Genomic DNA, 22576 nt, shown 5'->3' with positions numbered 1-22576 from the left:
TATGGCTTGGGCAGTTTGTGGAACCACTGGCAGTGGGACCAGGATTTATCCTTGGTGCACGAACTGGCTTTGTGGAGCTCACTCTCTATGGAGGGATACCTTGCTCAGCCTCATACAGCAGGGAGGGGCTTGGTCCTGCCTCAACTTGATATGCCAGGCTTTGCTGACTCCCCATGGGAGGCCTTACCCTCTCTGAGTAGATGGGGATGGGGGGGGGAGGTGACGGGGTTGGTATGTAGAATGAGAAAAAAAAAACTTTAATAAAAATTAAAAAAATATATATACATCCTTCAAAGAAAGCAAAAACCACAGCACACAGCAATGTGAAGAGCTTTAAAGAAAGCACCCCTTCTACCAGTAACAGCTTAATGCTCATCTGACCACCCTACTGCCACCATTCAGCTCCCACTTTTCTTGCCAGCATAGTTCTTCCTAAAAACTTCATTAGTCACACCATTAACTAAAATTCAAATGATACTGTGGCAATCTTCTTATACTAATAACATTCACTAACAGCTTCACAGTAACAGATATCTAACAGTCCAAGAGCCCATGGGATGGCTCAAGTCTTACCTTCTGCAAACCTAACAAGAGATACCCAGAATCCACATTAAGTACTGACTCCCAGTTTGCCCTCTTACTGGGCATGGTGGTGAACATCTTTAATCCCATTACTCAGGAGGCATGAGCAAGCTGATCTCTGTAAATCAAGGTATACTTGGTCTACACAGTGAATTCCATATTGAGACTGTCTCCAGAAATAAACTGTCCTCTGATCCCATGTACAGCAAAGCATGTATATCCTAGCACTCACAATCATATATACAATATGAATTTTAAAAGCAAATTTTAAAAAACTAACAACATTTTAGCTCAAATGTATAGACTGGCCTATGGAGAGAAAGCACATCAGTAATAAAAACTGACCTATTTGGAGGAAGCATATTATTAGTGAGGGGAAAGTCTTTGAAGGGAGTAGCTTGCCATGGCTCCTTCCAATTCTCTGTTTCCAATACACTATGATTTTTAGCTTCTGATTTGTTTTTCAAGACGGAGTCCCACTGTACTGCTGTGGATGATCTACTACTCACTATCATTGTGGAATAATCTTTTTGTACACTGTGAAGATGTGTCATTTGGATTGGTTTAATAAAAAACTGAATGATCAATAGCGAGGCAGGATTTTGGGGGCAGAGAAGACGCTGGGAAGAAAGGGAATTGCGAGCCGGATGCAGAGGAAGCAAGACATGCAGGATGAGAGGTAAAAGTCATGACCAACATGGCAGCACATAAACAGAAATGGGTTAATTTAAGTTCTAAGAGCTAGTTAGAAATAAACCTAAGCTATCAGCTGAGCTTTCATACTCAGTAAGTCTCTGCCTCATGATTTGGGAGCTGGCTGGCAGGACAGAAAAATCCGCCTACACGTTATAAAGACAGGCAAGCCTTCAACTCACAGAGCTCCTTATCTATGTCTCTCAAGTTCTGGGATTACAGGTGTGTGCCGTCCCCTGTGAGTAGCAGCAGCACACAGTCTGCCACACACTCCTACCACCATGTTCATGAAGAAAAATGATGGGACCAAGCAACTAAATGTGCACCCTAAAGAATCTCCATCCCTCAGGCTTATTCTTTTTCTTGGTGTTTGGAGAGAGTCTATGCTTATTCTTCTAAGTATTATATCACAGCAACAAGTAACTAACATGTGGCTTTCCATATAAATCATGGTACCAATAAAAACTTCATGGGAGAGAATGTTTGAGGCTAACTTGGGATACATGAGAGACCCTATCTAAAAAACAAACCAAGCGCCTTTAATCCCAGCACTCCGGGAAGGAGCTGTCTCAGTGGGACATGACCATAAATAACAGACCCAAACATTCTGCCCGAAGCCAACTCCAGGCCCAGCTGCCCATCCTGCGAAGCCCAACAACTTGGAGGTGTTGGTGAGATTACTCTGCTGATCAACCTGTTAGCTGAGATCCATTGAGAGGGGATTCAGAAGCCTACAGCCTGCAGTCTGAGGAAACAAGATCAGCTGAGGAGTTGGAGAGCCAGCAAAACGTGACCCGAGAATGCAAGAGAAGGAGCCATCCAGCCACCAAACCAGATCACCGGAGTCATAAGCCCATACACAAACTGGGAAGAGGTAAGGCCCCATCTCCGGACCAGCAGACCAAGTCTCTAGCCCCTAGGCCCCAGGGACCAGGCAGCTACCTTTCTCTGCTCCCTCGCCAAAAAAAAGTCCCTGCGAGCTCAACAACCACCAGAGTCATAAGCCACCCTACACCAACCAGGAACAACCACTGGAGCCCCAGGGACCAGACAGCGGCCTCTTTTACTGCCCCCTGGCCAAAAAAATCATCCCACGGGACACCAACAACCACTGGAGCCATAAGCCCACCCTGCACAGATTGGGAACAACTGCTACCTGAGACAGAACTCACTAACACTGATTGGATTAAGCTGTTCCCGTAGAAACAGAGCCCAACAGCACCGATTCGACCAAGAACTCCCAGTGGACGAAGACTATCAATTAGAACAAGAAGAAGCACCCTCACACAGACACCGCCTGCACCGAGCAGAGGAAGAGATTAAGTAGACGCCAGTGCAAAAATATAAGCAACAACATAAAGACCTATATGACACCATCAGAACCTAGTAATTCTACACCTGCAAGACCTGAACATACCAACACACACGAAGCAGAAGGAATCAATCCTAAAAATGACTTTAAGAAGATGATAGAGTCCCTAAAAGAGGAAATGAAAAACTCTCTTAAAGAAGAAATAAAAAATATCCTTTAAAGAAATGGAAGGAAAAAAAAAAAGAACAAAAAATTGGAAAAAAAAAATCAAAGAAAGCCAAGAAAAAGTAATTAAACAGATGAAGGAAAACAGTTCAAGATTTGAAAATTGAAATTGAGACAATAAAGAAGACTCAAACTGACGGAATGCTGAAAATAGAAAATCTGACTAAACGAACAGGAACTACAGATAGAAGCATAACCTACAGAATGCAAGAGATGGAACAGAGAATCTCTGACGTTGAAGACACAATAGAGAAAATAGATTCAATCAAAGAAAACACTAAAGCCAAGAAAGTCATAACACAAAACATCCAGGAAATTTGGGATACCATGAAAAGACCAAACCTAAGAATAATAGGGATAAAAGGAGTAAAAGATTACCAACTCAAAGGCACAGAAAATATATTCAACAAAATCATAGAAGAAAACTTTCCTAACCTAAAGAAAGAAATACCTATGAAGATACAGGAAGCTAACAGAACACCAAATAGGCTGGATCCAAAAAAAAAAGTCCCCTTGCCACATGATAATCAAAATACTAAACATACAGAACAAAGAAAAATATTAAGAGCTGCAAAGGACAAAAACCAAGTAACATATAAAGGCAGACCCATCAAAGTTAACACCAGACTTCTCAATAGAGACTATAAAAGCTAGAAGGTCCTGGACAAATGTTATGCAGACACTAAGAGACCACAGATGCCAACCCAGACTATTATACTCAGCAAAATTCTCAATCACCACAGATGGAATAAACAAAATATTCCATGATAAAACCAGATTTAAACAATACCTATCCACAAACCCAGCACTGCAGAAAGCACTAGAAGGAAAAATTCAACCTAAAGGAATTAAACACACCCATAAAAACTTAGGCAATAGATAATCCCACACCAACAAATACCAAAGAAGGGAAACACAATGCTACCACCAAAAAATAACAGGAATTAACAATCACTGGTCATTAATATCCATCAATATCAATGGTCTCAACTCACCTATAAAAAGACAGGCTAACAGAATGGATACGAAAATAGAATCCATCCTTCTTCATACAAGAAACACACCTCAACTTCCAAGACAGATACTACCTCAGAGTAAAAGGCTGGGAAAGGCTTTCCAATCAAATGGACTTAAAAAGCAAGCTGGTATAGCTATCCTAATATCTAATAAAATAGACTTCAAACTAAAATCAATCGAAAGAGATAGGGCAGGCAGTGGTGGCACACGGGAGGTGGAGCCAGGCTGATCTCTCTGAGTTCGAGGCCATCCTGGTCTACAGAGTGAGATCCAGGAAAGGAGAGAGGGGGGGAGAGGGGGGAGAGAGGGGGGAGAGAGGGGGGGAGGGGGGGAGAGAGGGGGGAGGGGGGGAGAGAGGGGGGGAGGGGGGGGAGAGAGGGGGGAGGGGGGGGAGAGAGGGGGGGAGGGGGGAGAGAGGGGGGAGGGGGGAGGGGGAGAGAGGGGAGAGAGAGAGAGAGAGAGAGAGAGAGAGAGAGAGAGAGAGAGAGAGAGAGAGAGAGAGGACCCTGTCTTGAAAAAAAAAAAACAAAATAAATAAACAAATAAAAAAGAGGTCGGGAAGGACATTACATATTTATCACAGGGAAAATCCACCAAGATGAAAGATGAAGTCTTAATTCTGAACATTTATGCCCCAAATACAAAGGCACCCACATTTGTAAAAGAAACATTACTAAAGCTGAAATCGCACATCAAACCCCACACACTAGAAGTGGGAGATTAACACACCACTCTCACCAAAGGACAGATCTACCAGACTGAAACTTAACAGAGAAGTAAGGACCTAACAGATGTTATGACTCAAATGGACTTAATAGATATCTACAGAACATTCCACCCCAACACAAAAGAATATACCTTCTTCTCAGCACCCCATGGAACCTTCTCAAAAATTGACTACATGCTTGGTCACAAAACAAATCTCAACAGATACAACATTGGAATAACCTCCTGTATCTTATCAGACCACCATGCATTAAAGTTAAGACTTCAACAACAACAAAAATTACAGAAAGCCTATAATCTCATGGAAACTGAATAATGCCCACCTGAAACATCAATGGGTCAAGGAAGAAATAAAGAAAAATTAAAATTTTCCTAGAATTCAATGAAAATGAAAGTACAATATACCCAAACTTATGGGACACTATGAAAGCAGTACTAAGAGGAAAATTCATGGCTCTAAATGCACACATGAAAAAGATGGAGAATTTTCCTTAAATTTTTTTTTTTTTTGCTGGGCAGTGGTGGCGAACACCTTTAATCCCAGCACTTGGGAGGCAGAGCCAGGCAGTTCTTTGTGAGTTCAAGGCCAGCCTGGTCTACAGAGCTAGATCCAAGAAAGGTGCAAAGCTACACAAAGAAACCCTGTCTCCAAAAACCAAAAAAAAAAAGAAGATGGAGAAATCTCACACCAATTAATTAAAAGCACAACCGAAAGTTCTAGCACAAAAAGAAACAAACTCACCCAGGAGAAATAGACACCAGGAAATAATCAAATTGAGAGAATACAAAAAAAAAAAATTATCAATGAAACAAATGAGTTGGTTCTTTGAAAAAAAAAAAAAAATCAACAAGATAGACAAACCCCTAGCCAAATTAACCAAAAGACAAAGACAAAGAGAGAACACCCAAATTAACAAAATCAGAAATGAAAAGGGAGACATAACAACAGACAATGAGGAAATTCAGAGAATCGTGAGGCCATACTTTAAAAACCTGTACTCCACAAAATTGGAAAATCTAAAAGAAATGGACAATTTTCTGGATAGGTACCACATACCAAAGTTAAATCAAGACCAGATAAACTATTTAAATACACAAATATAACCCTTAAGGAAATAGAAACAGTCATTAAAAGCATTGGGAGCAACCAAAGACCTCAACATAAACCCCGTTACACTGAACCTGACAGAAAAGAAAGTAGGAGTACTCTTCAACACATTGGCACAGGAGATCACTTCTTAAATATAACACCAGTAGCACAGGCACTGAGAGCAACAATGAATAAATGGGACCTTGAAACTGAGAAGCTTTTGTAGGGCAAAAGACACAGTCAATAAGACAAAAAGAGCCCACAGAATGGGAAAAGATCTTCAACGATCCCACATCTGACAGAGGACTGATCTATAAAGTATATAAAGAACTCAAGAAACTAGACATCAAAATACTCAACAATCCAATTAAAAAATGGGCTATAAAGCTAAACAGAGAATTCTCAAAAGACGACTCTCAAATGGCTGAAAGATACTTAAGGAAATGCTCAATCCTTAGTCATCAGAGAAATGCAAATCAAAACGACTCTGAGATACCACCTTACACCTGTTAGAATGGCTAAGATCAGAAACACAAATGACAGTCTATGTTGGAGAGGATGCGGAGCAAGGGGAACACTCCTCCACTGTTGGTGGGAATGTAAACTTGTACAACCACTGTGGAAATCAGTATGGAGGTTTCTCAGAAAATTAGGAATCGAACGACCTCAAGACCCAGCTATACTATTCTTGGACATATACCCAAGGAATGTTCAATCATACCACAAGGACACATGATCAACTATGTTCATAGCAGCATTATTTGTAATAGCCAAAACCTGGAAACAACCTAGATGCCCTTCAACTGAAGAATGGATAAAGAAAATGTGTTACATATACATAATGGAGTACTACTCAGCAGAGAAAAACAATGACAGCATGAAATTTGCAGGCAAATGGATGGAACTAGAAAATATAATCCTGAATGAGGTACCCAGACTCAGAAGGACAAACATGGCATGAATTCATTCATAAAGTGGATACTAGATATAAAGTAAAGGACAAATCAGACTGCAACTCACAGATGCAGGGAGGCTACCTAGCAGGGAGGACCCTGGGATGACTGTGGCCTATAAGTTTTGATTTTGTCCAATCACTGGACAAGCTTTAATGAAACATTTCACTATTAGGATAAGAATCTGTACCATACCAAGCTGATGAAAGAAAATGCTGGCTGTACTTTCAGGAGGGGAGGCTAAAATCTTTTTTAATTATGGATTAGCCTATAGAAAAATGTCTGATGTAAATTGAAACAGTGAAGGGGAAGATGAATAGGAATCTCACTTACACAATTTAAGTAAAGCATAGCTCTCTGAACAAATGAAAATAGGTTTCTTCTGTGTCCCAAAATCTAATCAATATGTACAATTCAGCTATTATTTGGCTTAAAAGGGCTAACTGGGAAATGTTATCATTTTTACTATTTTCTACTGAGAAATTTTCCAGTTTCAAATAAAAAAAAAACACAAAATCGGAAACCATAAAATATAAGCAAAAAGGCAATAAAGTTTAAAAAAAATGCCCAAACAAAGCATTATGAGAAATAAAAATATCAAAAAAACAAAAAACCCCTTCATGTGCTGGTAAAGGGCTTGCTATGCAAGCATGAGGACCCAGACTTGATCCCCAGATCCTATGTTTAAAAGTAATCTGTACATGTTTGAAATCTCAAAGCTGGAAAGATGGAGAAAAGGGGACCCCTCGATCTCATTGGTCATCAAGTTCTAGGCCAGTGAAATGGGGGGGGGGGGGGCGTGCCTGAAGAACATCAGAGATTGTCCTCAGGCCTCTCTATATGCATGTATCTATGCACACACAAACACACACATCCACTAAAAAATCAAGACCTGATAATGACCCAGGCTTGGTGGCACATGCCTTTAATATCAGACTCAGGAGGCAGAAATTCTGAATTCAATGCAAAGAGCTCCAGGCCACTCAGGACTAAAGAATGAGACCTATCTCAGAACAACAGAAACCAACATACAATAGTCTCCAAGTCCTATTCCTATGTGATTACCTGCTCTTTATCTGTCATTCCTTTCCACTGAAGAAAAGCATCCCAAAACAACATTCCCTAAAAACCAACTGGGTGTACAAATATAAAGGTGCCCTTGGCAGTCACGACTTTCTCACCTAAAATGAGCTGACACTATTATTATTATTATTATTATTATTATTATTATTATTATTATTATTATACACATGGCCAATTCTTATACTGGATTTTTAAAATCAATAATCTTAATAATTTTAACCTTTTCTTTATACTATTATGCCTCATCTTTTTTCTTATACTAGAAAATAAACCTCACAGTTTACACAGTAACAATGACTTTAGAAACAATTCACTTAAAAAAAGATGTTCAATAAATGTTGCTAGTAGAGAGTCGTTGGTAAACTTAAGACCTGAAGCAGTAACTAGGAAACTACATGTACATGACCTCATAAGCATTAGATGTGTATCTACTGAGATGCTATACTAACTGAATCCATTACAATCTCTCTTTTTCAGAAATATAATCCCGCTTTATTCATCATTCACTAGAGAAGGGATTAAAATATTTAAACTTTTGTAAAAACTAAAACAATTCACTTGTTATTATAGGAGTAATTTGTATAAACTAACAACTTTTCTACATTTGTTTCTTTTGTTTCTGATGGCTAAGATTGTTCACAGGCATTGTGCATGCTAAGCTAGCACTCTTCATTGAGCTCAAATCTTTGTTTTTGATTCAAAACAAAACTCCTCAGTCATGGTATAACTGTACCAACGAATTAAGGATAAATTGTAAGCTCAAGGTAGAAACCACTATACGCGGAATTCAGCAAAGGGTAATACTTACAGTAGTCATAAGGTGCTCTGTAATCAGGGCTATTTCTTGCTGTTTCTGAAGCAGCAATGGCATCCCCATCTCCAGAGCAGTGGCTCCCCGCAAATGTACCTTTTGAGCTGAGTGAACAACTAATGGTATGACCAATTTAGCCCACCTCACAGACTCTTCTCCCATTTGAACTGGGGTTTGTTCAATTAGCCTACAACAGAGAAACAGATAACTAATTTAAACTAAGAAGTGAGGCCAAGTTAAATTATCAAGAAGCAAGACCAGGGGATGCAGGCCTATAAATCCAACTTTTCAAGTGGCTATGATCACAAGGTTCAAGGCCTTAGGCAACTTGGTGAGACTCTGTCTTGAATTAAAAAAAAAAGGAAGAAAAGAAAAAGACATTTGGTTTGTGGTGCAACTTAAATGGTAGAATATTTGCCTAGTATGCTCAAATCGCTCCCTCACACTCCAAAAGAAATTACCAGACAAGTGAGCACCACACAGCAATATGCATGACAGAGCCAATTATTTGAGAATGTGTACATCCTCCAATGTATGCATTTGTACAAAGACATCACTGTATGTACAGTAAACAGATGAAATTGTACCTGTACACATCTGTAGTGCACATGTGGTTTATTTTTTGCAGCACCAGCAGTTAAAGCTAGCACCTCCACTTGAAAAGCACTCGATCACTGACTCTCAGGAGTTCCACTCCTCAACTTTCCACAAAGTGTTTAAAGCAAGCACAATCTTGATCTTAGATTTGAACTTTTTTCTCCAAGTCTAAGCTGATGAGATGATTCAGTGGGTGTAAGTGCTTGCTGGTAAGCTTGATGACCTGAGTTTTGATCCCTGGAACCCACACTGTGGGGGAAAAGAACTTAATCCCTCAATTTGTCCTCTAACCTCCACAAAGGCACAGTAGTATGCACAAACCAACAATTGTAATTACAATAGCTATACTATCAAACTGAACATTACTAAATGTGCCAGCATGTCTAAGAGGAAGGTACAAGTATGCTCCTGGCTAGCTCATTTACAAGGATTCTGAAAGCCTTAACATAAAATTTTCAGAACCAAAATATATTACCAACAGGAATGTAGCCAAGTGTTTCACTAAAAATAAAACAGCCAACTTACAGATTTTTTTAAATCTTGTTACCTTTCTCTTGCTTAACTTGGTCTAAAGGATATACACTTGTTTTTTTAAACTCCGTTTTAGTTTTTTTGTGTGTGCATGTACACGTACTGCATGTACCAGCTCATGTGTCTACACATCCAGAGTGTGTGGAGGTCAGAGAACTTGCAGGAATATGGTCTCTCCTTTCACATGGGTTCTAGAGACTGAACTCAGGTTGTCAGGCTTGGTAGCAAATTGCCAGCCCCACAGTTTAGTATCTATCTCATCTTCATATATACAAACCCCAAACTCCAAAGCATAATTATTCTAATTTATACAAGAACCAACTGCATACCTTATAATAACATTTAATGCTTCAAAATCAACAACAGCAGAATGTACCTCTCCTTTACTTAGTATCACTTCCAATGAATCAATAATACTGGAAACCTAAATGACAAAACACACACATACAAATCAAATGAACCAGAACTGTTTTATTGGCACATAATTCAGACACCCCAGAATTATACTCACCATTTTGCTAACAAGTTCAGTGGGAAACGTCTGTTTGGATATTACCCACAGTGCCCTGGTACACACATTTTTGTCTGAACTCTTAATGATACCATTCAAGGTTAAAAGCAGTTCTTGAATATTTGCCTCTGAAAAACAAGCAAGTTTTAATTTCAATTATGTAGCATAATTAAAATCTTTAAAATCTCAAACATAAAAGTAAAATAAAAATAAAGGCAGGTGGGGGAGTCAGAAATTGAAGATGATCAATCTGTAGAGATGCTGACTGGTATCACACACTTCTTGCCAAAATACAAAATCCTGACTAAAGCAAAAGCCAGTAAAGAAAACAGACAATAGCAGACTGCAAACCTTTTATCTTACATAACTCAGTTAACTATTGTCATCTTAGGATGCTAACAAGTCTTACACAAAAGAAAAAACACTGCACCTCTTTAACAACTTTAAGATATCCTTATTACCCACCTCTCAGTTCCTAATAGTCATCTTGTAGGTTTCCTTTACAATCGCAAACTACTAACTATAAAGCAATAGTATTTACTTAACACTTGGAAAATATCGGGCTCTATACTTTCAATAAATACCACTTCCAAACTAACATTGACTACTGCTAAGACCTCATCATCTCATTAAGTTCCTTAGAAAATATGCCTGTCAGATAAATTAGTGTTAACTTCAGATTTAAAAAATACATTCTAGCCTGGTGGTAGTGGCACACAACTTTGATCCCAGCACTCAGGAGGTGGAGGCAGGTGGATCTCTAAGTTTGAAGACAGCCTGGTCTACAAAGCAAGTTGTAGGACAGCCAGAGGTACATAGGGAGACCTTGTCTTAAAAAACCAGAAGGGAAGCCGGGGCGGTGGTGGCGCACGCCTTTAATCCCAGCACTTGGGAGGCAGAGGCAGGCAGATCTCTGTGAGTTCAAGGCCAGCCTGGGCTACCAAGTGAGTCCCAGGAAAGGCGCAAAGCTATGCAGAGAAACCCTGTCTCGAAAAACCAAAAAAAAAGAAAAACCAGAAGGGAAATAAAATTACATATGTACAATTTTTATAGGATATATAATTTTATACATATAATTTTTAGTAGGGTGTGTGTGTGTGTGTGTGTGTGTGTGTGTGTGTGTCCTACTAAATAAGGCCTGGGACCAATAAGAGACTGAACCAGCAAAGGCCCTTGCCATTAAGCCTTATGATAAATTCAATCCCAGAACCCACTTAGAAGCTAGGATACCGGCAAGTTGCCCTCTGACCTTGGGTGTAGGTGCACATGTACTAAGTAAATGTTTTCCTAAATGGGAGGAAGTGGGAAAGTCCTAAACTACAAATTATGAAATTAATCCATAAACAGTACTTTAACTGTATTAAACTATACTTTAAACTCAACAGATATTAATAGCTTTAATCATTTTACCTACCTGATAATCCCGAGGTAATTTTGGGATTATATAAGCAAAATCCCAAGGCTTGTAGAGCAGCACTACTCAATTCTGAGTTCTGACTGGAAATGTGAGCCTACAAAAAAAAAAAAAAATCAAAATCACATTCACAGCAGAGAAACAATTTCTAGAATCAGAGCCAGTTACAACCCAAATTCAATACATTTTAATCCAATCAATCAGCCAACTTTCTGGGAGTAAATGAAAACAGATAGGGAAGTTTGGCAAAAGAGAAGGGAACCAGAAAAAGATTGACAGGAGTTAGAAAGAAAGATCAGCAGTTACTCTTGTAGAATATCTACATTTGGTTCCAAGTACCCACATGGCAGCTCACAACCTGTCTATAACTCCAATTCCTGGGGCTCTGACACCCTCTTCTGGCTTCTATGGTCACTGCATACTTGTGGTACATAGACATACATGCAGGTAAATATCCATACACTTAAAAAAATTTAAATCAACTGAAAGAACATTTTTAAGAAAAGATAAGTGACATCTCCCACATATCCATGCAAAAACAAAGAAAAGGCCAACAAATGAAAGATGTTATTAGACAGGAAACAAACGTGAGCATGGTTCTTCTACAATAAACAATCGAAGTCTCGAATGCAAGTTGACATCCTAGCTTTAGAATGAGTAATGCCTTCTTCCTCGAGGACTAAGAAAGGGAAGCAGTTGCAATGGAGCAATTCCCAAGTATCTACTACATATTAAGCATTTTAACTCAATCTTAAAGTTAAAAAAAATGTTCAAGAAATTTGGGGCTGGGGATGTACTTTTCAGTTGGTATAGTACTTGTCTAGCATGCATGAAGCCCTGGGTTCAATCCCCAGCACTGCATAATTGCAAAGTGGTGGCACATGCCTGTAATCCCAGCACTTGGGAGGCAGGAGGATCAGAAGTTCAAGGTCATCCTCAGCTATATAGAAGTCCAAGGCAAGCCTGGACTAGAGACCCTGTCAAAAAAAATAGTAATAATTTCAATAAGGTTGGGATATGAGTTCAATCTTTTCATTTTAAAAACAAGAATATTAAAAAACGATGGCATGTCATGAAGTCATTAAGTGGTCAAGTGAGGCTAAGACTACAGACTGTCTGATATTAACTATCACCACTAAACAAAGAAAACAAGTCAACTCTATTCTTCTAAAGTGTTAGAAATTTTCCAACCAGGCATAATTATCAAAAATTGAATATGAATAAAAACAAATAACATGTACTGTGGAGTTTGCCAGTGCCAGCCTGTAGTCCCAACATCTGGGAGGCAGAGGCAGGAGGATCGTCATATAGCTAGCTATCTGGTTCCCAGCCACGGCTTTACGGGAAACTGCCTCCAACTCCCTTGCCCCACAAAAATATGTATGTATATGAGTATATGAATGCTATCTATCTCAAGAGTAGACCAAAAATAATTGCCATTTTAGGATAACATACTCGTATACTTCCAAAAGCAAACAGATTTTATCTGTGACAATTGTTTTTTTGCTTTGAATTCAGAAAGCCCTGAACATTTTAGCAAACACACCAATTTCCTAACCTGAAAAGTGGGGCTTAAAGAGCAAACTCAGGCTGTGGATATAGCTTCATGGTACATACAGAGCACTTTACTAGCATGCCAGAGGCCTAGAGTATAGACAATTAAAGTGAGAGAACACATAAGGTAATTAAAGAGTACCTGATGAACCATAGTAATCAAGAAAAGATATAGCAACCTTGTCAACATAACTGCTAATACTGTGTTATTCAGGGTGTTAACAATGCACTGGGTAATGCTATAGACAAAGTAAAGAATCATTTACTAGACAGCTAGTCAGGAGTTGCACCTGGAACCTCTCAGCATTTGGGAGGCTAAGTAAAGATTCCAAGGGACTCAATCTAGTGAGATCCAGCCATAGCTTCAGAAGGAGGCCCTGTCTAGAGTCATTAAAAAAAACACACACAGACCTTTAAAACTGTGTACAGCCGAGGAAGATTTTTCTCAATTTCTGTAATGACTTCTTTTCCTTCTTGTCCAGTCATACGACTTTAAAAGGAATAGAACATAAGCTTAGGCAAAAAGCAGAAACAAGAAAGTACTGTAATCACTTTCTTTAAGGATTATTTTCAGGGTTGAAGGGACAATTCAGGGGTTAAGAACACATACCACTCTGGCGGAGGACCTGAGTTCAATTCTCAGTACCCCTGTCAGGTGGCTCACAACCACCTGCAGCTCAAGTTCCAGAACCATCAAACACTAGTACCCAATACTCAGAGCTTCAAGTTTCTAAAGCTTACTTTCAAGCCCTTGAAAAATCAATCCATTCCTTAAAAATACGTGAGTATATCGAAAACATATTGTAAACAACATCAGAAATAGCGATAACTTGCACAAAATCTTTTTTGTCTCTACAATGCATTCAATTTCTGAATTTTTAGTTGAGAAAAGGAAATGGGAATCCCTTTCCCTAGTCATATAGTTATTAATTGTATGGTCATTTGCAAAAATTTAGAAAATTTATTAAATCTTTCAAATAATGTAAAAAACAAGTTGCTGTCTCTATTTAAAGGGAGGGGGAAAAAATGCCGGGCGGTGGTGGCGCACGCCTTTAATCTCAGCACTCAGGAGGTAGAGGCAGGCGGATCTCTGTGAGTTCGAGACCAGCCTGGTCAGCGGCGTGAATTCTGGGAGAGCCAAGGCTATTATACAGAGAACCCTGTCTCGTGGGGGGGGGGGCGGAGGGAGGGAGAGCGCCAATTCTAGGGCTGATGTGATGGCTCGCGCACCTGTAATCTATAATCTCAAGCACGAGAAGGCTTCCCCCAGGATCCTAAGTTCGAGGCCAGCAGGGACCACTTGACCCTAACTAAACCAAACAATCCCGGGCCGCCAACTTTCTCACCACGTCGGAGGTTTGCAGTGAGAACCGCTGCTCTCCCAACTACTTCCAGCTCGAAACTTTTCGACAAAGCTCCCGTTTGCACGGCAAAGACACAACACAAAACACAAAAAAAAAAGCCGCTCCTCCCCGAAGAAGCCTTCGGACGCCGGCGCGGCGCCTCGCAACGTCACTTTGCAGGCATAGCCCGGTGCGCCCCAAGCTGCCCGCGGCCGCCGCGGCCCCACCGCTCCCCCCCACCCCACCCCGCCCCGGCTCGTCCCCGGGCGGCCTCACCTGGTCAGAGTTAGGTAGGCGTCCGTCTGCTCTCCGGGAGCGACCGAGGGGTCTTCCCAAGTCTCCAGAAGCGGCTCCAGGGGGCTGCGACCTGCGGCCGTCATGTCGGCCACCCTGGGGTGAGGCCGGAAGACACCGGTGACCGGTGGCACGGCCCGCGCGGCGCCCTCACCTGCACGCCGGGCCGCGCGCCCGCTCGCAGGCCGCCCGCCCGCCCGCCCGCTCCCCAGCTCGCCCGCTCGCCCACCCGGTTCCCGCCGCCGCTTCCCAGGCAGCGCCGGCCGCGAGGGGGCAGAGGCAGCGCCGGCCGGCCGCCGACTCCCGCTCCTCACCCCACGCGCGCGCGGGAAGCCCGCTCCGCCGCTCTCCGCCCCGGGGCCCGCCGTCCGCTCCCGGCTCGCGCTATTTACTCACGCGTGCCGCCCGCTCCTCCACGACCAAGATGGCGGCGGGGGCGGGGCCCAGCGGCGCGCGGGAGCCGGGCAGGCCTGGCGGGAGAGGCTCGAGCCAATCCAACGGGCGGCGGCGCGCCGGGCGGCTCGATGGCCTGCTGCCCGCCCCCGCCCCCGCCCCCGCCCCCGCCCCCCGGGTCACCTTCAGGTGGGGGGCTGTCGCCGCGGGCGGGGACTAGACACTGGGGGGCTTGTAGAGGGGCGCCCGACTCCACCTGACTCAAGCCTGCGCTCCTCCGACCAAGTTTGCAAACTCCCAAGTCCAGGGCTTCTAAAATGAGCTAAGCCATTGGACGGAGCGTCAATGGCAGGCTGTTAAGGCTTGGGTTTTGTTGCTGGGTTTTTGTTTCCTGGAGGTCCTTGAGCCTTGCGAGCCGAGCTTTCTATCTCTAAAACACCACATGCCCCAGCCCAGTGGTTAAGTCAGGGGCGCATCTCCAGCATGCCTACTTGGAAGCGTTGGTCTGTGACCTGAGCGAATTTATTCCCTCTCAGTTTTCCTCTGAGATGAGGACTAGTTGCAGCACATTGCGCTGCAAAGAAAAAAGTGTTAGTTCGAAGAGGGCCAAAGGCGTGCATAACAACGGCCTGGAAATGGGCGGTATTGATGTGCAGATTTTAAAATACCGCCCTTTGGCCTTGTGATTCCACCGATTCCGGCCACTGCCTAGAGTCTGCTTTCTTTCCTTAGACCCCAGGTGTTGAGAGTGAGCGTGGTCCTGGGTGTCACAGGTGAGGGGAAAGGACAGTAAACCCTTAAAGAAGCTAATGGGTCTCATTAGTCATTCCGTGTGCCTCTAAGCATGCTCCACAGCCGGCGGAGTTGTCTCAACTTTAAGCACACAAGGTCCAGGAAGCAAGACCTTGGCCCACACCTTTACTCCCAACCCGGAGTATGCAGAGGCAGGCAGATGAGTTCCAGGCCAACTATAGCTACATAATGAAACCCAGTCTCAAAAAAACCGTTAAAACAACAAAGAATAATAAGTCGGCCCAGTGCCAGGTTCAGTAAGCGTGCTTGCCTAGCACACTTGAAACCAGGGATTCCAAGCTCGACATGGCTGCTGCTTCTGAACAATCCACCAGAACCTCTGACTTTTCCCTATGAAGATCCCTTATTTTTTAGAAGCATTCCCTTTTCAAGAATTATGGTCAGTTAAGCATAGTGGCACACACCTGTATCCCGGCACTCAGAAGGCTGAAGTATGAAGGATCCCCACTTCCAGCTCAAACTGACTTAGATTGCAGGACCCTGTCACAACAGGGAAAAACAATATTGACGAGTCCTCAACCAATGAAGGATTTGAAATCCACCCCTCAGATGGAATCTTCCCTCATTTACACTTGTACCACCCACATTCCTTCCATAGAGATTTAAATTCTCCTGCCCCAAGCTTAAACTCAAGAGATCCGCCAGCCTCTGCCTCCCCAGCTTTGGGTGGGATTAAAGGCGGGGACCTTCACACCTGGCTCTTGACCTCCTAAATTGACTTCATTTTCTGCTGTTTGGTCTCAGGCACTTGCAGCACAAGTGTTGAGTGTATGAATGGAGTTAGATCCCGCTACAGTCTTTTGAGTTACCTACTCTGATTTTTGGTCTCATCTAAAAAGCTGACCGATTAAAGACAAAACCAACCCCCTTCCGAACGCAGACTCTTCCACACATCTTCAGAGCTGCTGGCTACCTCAAGCATCTCTTTAGAAAAATCTAGTAAACACAAATCTGTAATCCTAATACTTTGCAAATCTGAGGCACTAGGACTGCTGTGTGTTCCAGACCAACCTGAGCTCCATAATGAATACCAGGCCAGTCTTAATCTTAGCACTTGAGAGGCAGAGGCAGGTGGATCTCTGAGTTCAAGGCCAGCCTGATATACATAGCAAGTTCCAGCATAGCCAGAGCTACATAGAAAGACCCTGTTAAAAAACTAAAGATTTTATATATATATATACATATATATATATGTATATATATATAAATTAGAATATATTTTTCTCTGATATATTTATATCAGGAAGAGTCAGGCCTAGTGGAGTGCCTTGCCTGGAGTACCAGCACTTGGGAGGTAGAGGTAAAAGGATCAGGAATTCCTCCTCAGCTACACAGTCTGCTCTGAAAGAATTCACCTATGCATAGCAGAAATCTATTTTCTTCTTCTTCTTCTTCTTCTTCTTCTTCTTCTTCTTCTTCTTCTTCTTTTTTTTTTTTTGCCTTTTATCAGTGGCAGGCAGAGTTAAGACTGGGTTTCACAGTATAGCTTTGGCTGGCCTAGAGTTCACTGTGTAGACCAGGCTGGCCCCAAACTCAGCAATATGTTTACTTCTGCCTCCTAAATGCAGGGATTAAAAGCATGTGTCTCTACACTCAGCTTTTCTTAACTTTTTAACGTGTGTGTGTGTGTGTGTGTGTGTGTGTGTGTGTGTGTGTGTGTTTAAAAAGAAACGGAAGTCAGAGGACAGTTTGAGGGAGTTACTTCTCTCCACCATGCGGGCTCCAGGGCTCAAACCCAGATTGCTAGGCTTGCTAATAAACACTTTTACTTGATGAGCCAACTCACCAGCCCCTTTTTCTGTATCCTAAATATATCATGGGGGGAATTTTCAGATTCTCGAGAGCTACAAAAATAATCAAAACTGAGCTGGGCAGTGGTAGGGCACACCTTTAATCCCAGCACTGGGAGGCAAAAGCAGGAGGATCTCTGTGAGATTGAGGCCAGCCTGGTCTCCAAAGCAAGTTCCAAGAAAGGCGCAAATCTACACAGAGAAACCTTGTCTCAAAAAACCACCACCGCCCAGCCTAAAACTGGCTATCTTAAGAAGAGGGAAAATGGTGTTTCATTACATGTGGGGCCTTCTTCTGAAGGAATGACAAACAAGAGAATGAGCTAAAGTTCTCATTACTAAGGAGATGAGTGCACAATCAAACATTGATTTGATAGTGTCTCATCATGTATCCTGGGCTAGCCTCCGACTCCTGACACTCTTGCCTCCATCTCCTGAGTGCTAGAATTACAGGGCTGTGCCATGGTGTCGAGGATGGATCTTTTTAGATTGTCAGAGTAAGAGTATTTTTCTTGGGCTGGCAGATAGCTCCATGGGTAAAGTGCTTTCTCTATAATCTTAAGGACCTGAGTTCAGATCCTCAGCATCATTCAAAATCTGGGTGTAGTGGCACATATGCATTACCACAGTGGGGTGGAGGTAGGAATGATCTGTGTCTGTCATTCTAGTGGTTGGAAGTGAAGGCAGAAGAATCAAGTGTTCAAGGCCATCCTTGAGTACACACTTGGTTCTAGAACAGCCTGAGCCACATGAGACCTTCTCTCAGTCTCTCTGTCTGTCTGCCCTGCCCCCCTACACATACACAGAAAGAAAAGGCCAAACACATGTTAGTATAAACATCATATGGTATTGCATTTGCTTGTTTTTTGACACAGATCTTGCTATGTAGCCCTGACTGGCTCATACTCACTATGCAGCCCAGGCTGACCTTGAACTCCTATCAGTTTTCCTTCCTCAAACTAAAAGCTGTTGGGATTGCAGGTGTTTGATGCTTCTCTCTCTCTCTCTCTTTTTTTTTTTTTTTTTGATTTTTCAAGACAGGGTTTCTCTGTGTAGCTTTGCACCTTTCCTGGAACTCATTTTGTAGATCAGGCTGGCCTCAAACTCACATAATCTGCGTTCCTCTACCTCCCAAGTGCTGGGATTAAAGGTGTGCGCCGCCGCCGCCGCCGCCGCCGCCGCCGCCGCCGCCGCCGCCGCCGCCGCCACCACCTGACCTGATGCTTCTCGTTTAAACGTTTTTTATTTTGAGGCAGGGTTTTGCTCAGTAGGTAACCCAAGCTGATCTTAAACTTGTGATCCTCCCACCTCAGCCTCCTGAGCAGCTGAGATCCCAGACTTGAGCAATCAGGCCCGGAGTAATTGTTTTAAGTTTATTGGTATATAGTAATTATATAAAATAGCATGTCATTTTATACATGTGTGTAATATACTTTGATCATATCCAGGCCCCATTACCTCTTCCTATCCCTTTCCTGCTTTCCACTATTCCCGAAGAGGTACCTTTCTAGTTTCATGAATGTTTCTCCTCTCCTTAAATCTAGATTCTGTTCATTAAAAAAAAAAGAAAGAAAGAAAGAAAGAAAAAGAAAAAGATACTTGTTTTTCTGAATCTGGCTTCATGTAACATGAAGGTCTCTAGTTCTGCACATATTCCTGCAAACATACTTTCATTCTTCTTTATGGCTAAATTATGGGGGCTAAGGACATAGCTCAATGATAGTGTTTGCCTAGTGATTTCATGTTACACGTGTCACTAAGATCAGTAAAATAACCGGGCAGTAGTGGCACATGCCTTTAATCGCAGCACTTAGGAGGCAGAGGCAGATGGATCTCTGTGAGTTTGAGGCCAGCCTGGTCTACAGAGCAAGATCCAGGAAAGGCACAAAGCTACACAGAGAAACCCTGTCTCAAAAAACCGAAAAAAAAGATCAGTAAAATAAGTGACAGCTCATGCTGATGAGACTATGGAGCAAGGGGAACACTCCTCCATTGATGATGGGAATGCAAACTTGTACAGCCACTGTGAACATCAATATGGTGGTTCCTCAGAAAATTGGGACTCAACCTACCTCAAGACCCAGCTATACCACTCCTGGAAATATACCCAAAGTACGATTCATCACACCACTAGGACACTTGCTCAGCCATGTTTATTGCTGCTTTAGTCATAATAGCCAGAAACTGGAATCAACCTAGCTCTGTCAACAGAAGAATGGATAAAGAATATGTGGTGCATTTACACAATGGAGTATTACTCAGCTGTTAAAAAAAATTGACATCGTGAAATTTGCAGGCAAATGGATGGAACTAGAGAAAATCATCCTGATTGAAGTAACCCAGACCCAGAAAGATAAATATGGTATGTATTCACTTATATGTAGATATTAGCTGTTAAATAAATGATAACCAAGTTATAATCTATAAATCCAAAGAGGTTAAGCATAGAGGAAGGGACTAGAGGGAATACATAATATCACTATCAGGGAGAAATAGAATAGATTTTATGGGTGGACTGGGAATGGGGTGGACTGGGAATGGGGTGGGGTGGGGGATGGGAAGATCAGGTAAAGATGGGGATGCGGGACAGAATTTGGAGAGATAGAATTGAGGGGCATCTGAGGGATGGTAAGGAAACGTAGTGTAGTACAGTAGAAACTTCCTAAAATATATGAAGACAATCCTAATGAAATCGCCAAATAATGAGGGAGATGAAACCCCAACTGCCCCTTTCCTGTCAACAAATTAGCCTAGTACTAGGACTGGGTTACAATCAATTGAGTTGTTGGCCAAAGGGGTCCCATGGAAATCCCCAAGAACACCAGGCTGTTGCCAAGACAATAGGTTGCTCTCCACACAATGACAGCAAGTTGTCATTGCTAAAGACAACACCCACACAACTCACTGAACATGGAGAGTTAATGCTAATGCCTGCATTGAATGTCCCCCCCACCACCACCATGTTCTAGTGTTTTTGGTACAGGAAGGTACTCTGCAGGCTACCAAAAGAGAAACATAAACATCAATCCAGTCACAAAACCTTTGATCTACAATCTGTCTTGCCTGTAAAATATGCTGGAACAATGGCGACACAAAGCTTGGGGGAGTAGCCGACCAATGTCTGATTTGACTGTGGTGGTATTCTAATTGTACTGAAATGTGATTTTGATTGTATGTTAATAAATAAAGTTGCCCAGGGGTCAGAGCTATTAGAGCCATAGACAGAGTGTGGCGGTGGTGGCACACGCCTTTAATCCCACAGATCTCTGTGTGTTCAGGGATGCAGCCAGCATTGGAGACATATGCCTTTAAGACCTAGGGGGCTTTACATTCAGACAGTGACGAGGCAGTCACGTGTTTGGGTTTACAACCAATGAGAAGGCAGAATGACTGGAAAATCGACTTACAGACAGGAAATAGCTCTCTTTCGGGAAGCTGGGACAGCAGGAGGAAGGGTGAGATTTTAGCTCTGAGCTCTGACCTCTCGGCTTTCTCTTTTACATTGTTTCTGTGTTTCTTATTTAATAAGACGGTTGGTTATATCTACATTTGACTTAAGGCCTACTCCATGAAATGGAACTCACACCAGACACTGGTGGATGATCAAGAACCAGGAAAAAAAAAACAATAAAATTACCGCCTGATTAGGTATTCTGCTACACTCATAGACTAAAGCCTTATTCAGCCATCATCAGAGGCTTCCTCCTACAGCAGATGGGAACAAATAGAGAGACCCATAGCCAGACATTGTGAAGAGAGATAGACTTTGGAACACTCAGCTCTAAGTGAGATGTCTCCATCAAATTCCTCCACTCATAGCTCAGAGAACCCTGCAGAAGAGGAGACAGAAGGAATGTGAGAGCTAGAGGGAATGGAGAGGGCCTCTAAATCAACTGAGCAAGGCTCATATGAACTCACAGAGACTGAAGCAGCAAGCACAGGGCCTCCTCGGGTCTGCACCAGGTCCTCTCTGTATATATTATAGCTTTCAGTTTAGTAATTTTATGGGACTTATGAATGTATGAATGAGTGGGTATCTGATTTTTGTGCCTTCTCCAAGGGCTATTCCTTCTCTTGGTTTTCCTTGTCCAACTTCAATGTCATGGTTTTTGTTTTATCTTATTACATGTTATTTTATTTTTTGTTTAAAAAAAGAATAGGAAATTGAAAAATTAAGTACTGAAAAAACAAACAAAAACCAATGCCATCTGCTGCCAATCATGCAACTGTAGTCTCATGGTGTGTGACCTATGATTGATTGGTTTGCTGGGGATATCTTTCTATATGCTGTGAATGTGTTGTTCTGATTGACTGATAAATAAAACACTGATTGCCTAGTAGCTAGGCAGAAAGTATAGTACAGGCAGGATAAGCAGAGAGGAGAAATCTGGGAAGTGGAAGGCTGAGTCAGGAGATGCTGCCAGCCGCTGCTGCCATGAGAAGCAAGATGTAAAGTACCGGTAAGCCACAAGCCAGTGACAACTTACAGATTAATAGAAATGGGTTAATTTAAGATATAAGAACTAGTGTGGTAGTATTCTAATTGTACTGAAATGTGATTTTGATTGTATGTTAATAAATAAAGTTGCCCGGGGGTCAGAGCTATTAGAGCCATAGAAAGAGAGTGGCAGTGGTGGCACACGCCTTTAATCCCATAGATCTCTGTGTGTTCAGGGATACAGCCAGCATTGGTGACATACGCCTTTAAGACCTGGAGGGCTGTACTTACAGGCAGTGACGAGGCAGTCATGTGTTTGGATTTACAACCAATGAGAAGGCAGAACAGAAAGACTATGTAAAGACATACACACAGGAAGTAGGTCTCTTTTGGAGAGCTAGGAGCA

At 42.3% G+C, this 22576-nt stretch overlaps 1 protein-coding gene across 5 annotated transcripts in view; it reads right to left on the bottom strand.

Moving 5' to 3' along the window:
- Rif1 (replication timing regulatory factor 1) overlaps positions 1 to 15208 on the bottom strand; it is a 61611-nt gene extending 46403 nt beyond the window's left edge. For 4 of the 5 annotated variants that reach the window (XM_028877982.2, XM_028878266.2, XM_037204760.1 and 1 more), the window contains exons 1-7: positions 15133 to 15208; positions 14719 to 14832; positions 13511 to 13589; positions 11546 to 11642; positions 10132 to 10259; positions 9950 to 10044; positions 8490 to 8679 (exon numbers count right to left, since the gene is read on the bottom strand). In XM_028877982.2, the coding sequence (XP_028733815.1) occupies positions 8490 to 8679; positions 9950 to 10044; positions 10132 to 10259; positions 11546 to 11642; positions 13511 to 13589; positions 14719 to 14822 (693 nt within the window). In that variant the 5' untranslated portion in view covers positions 14823 to 14832; positions 15133 to 15208. Of the gene's footprint in view, positions 1 to 8489; positions 8680 to 9949; positions 10045 to 10131; positions 10260 to 11545; positions 11643 to 13510; positions 13590 to 14718; positions 14833 to 15050; positions 15105 to 15132 lie in introns of those variants that run through there. The other variant, XM_028878035.2, reaches the window with a different exon arrangement.
- Between the last annotated feature and the right edge of the window lie 7368 nt (positions 15209 to 22576).

This window comes from Peromyscus leucopus, chromosome 4, assembly GCF_004664715.2.
Source record: "Peromyscus leucopus breed LL Stock chromosome 4, UCI_PerLeu_2.1, whole genome shotgun sequence".
NCBI classification, from domain to species: domain Eukaryota; kingdom Metazoa; phylum Chordata; class Mammalia; order Rodentia; family Cricetidae; genus Peromyscus; species Peromyscus leucopus.
Note: the sequence above shows the minus strand (reverse complement) of the source record. Positions and strands in the feature narration are given on the sequence as shown.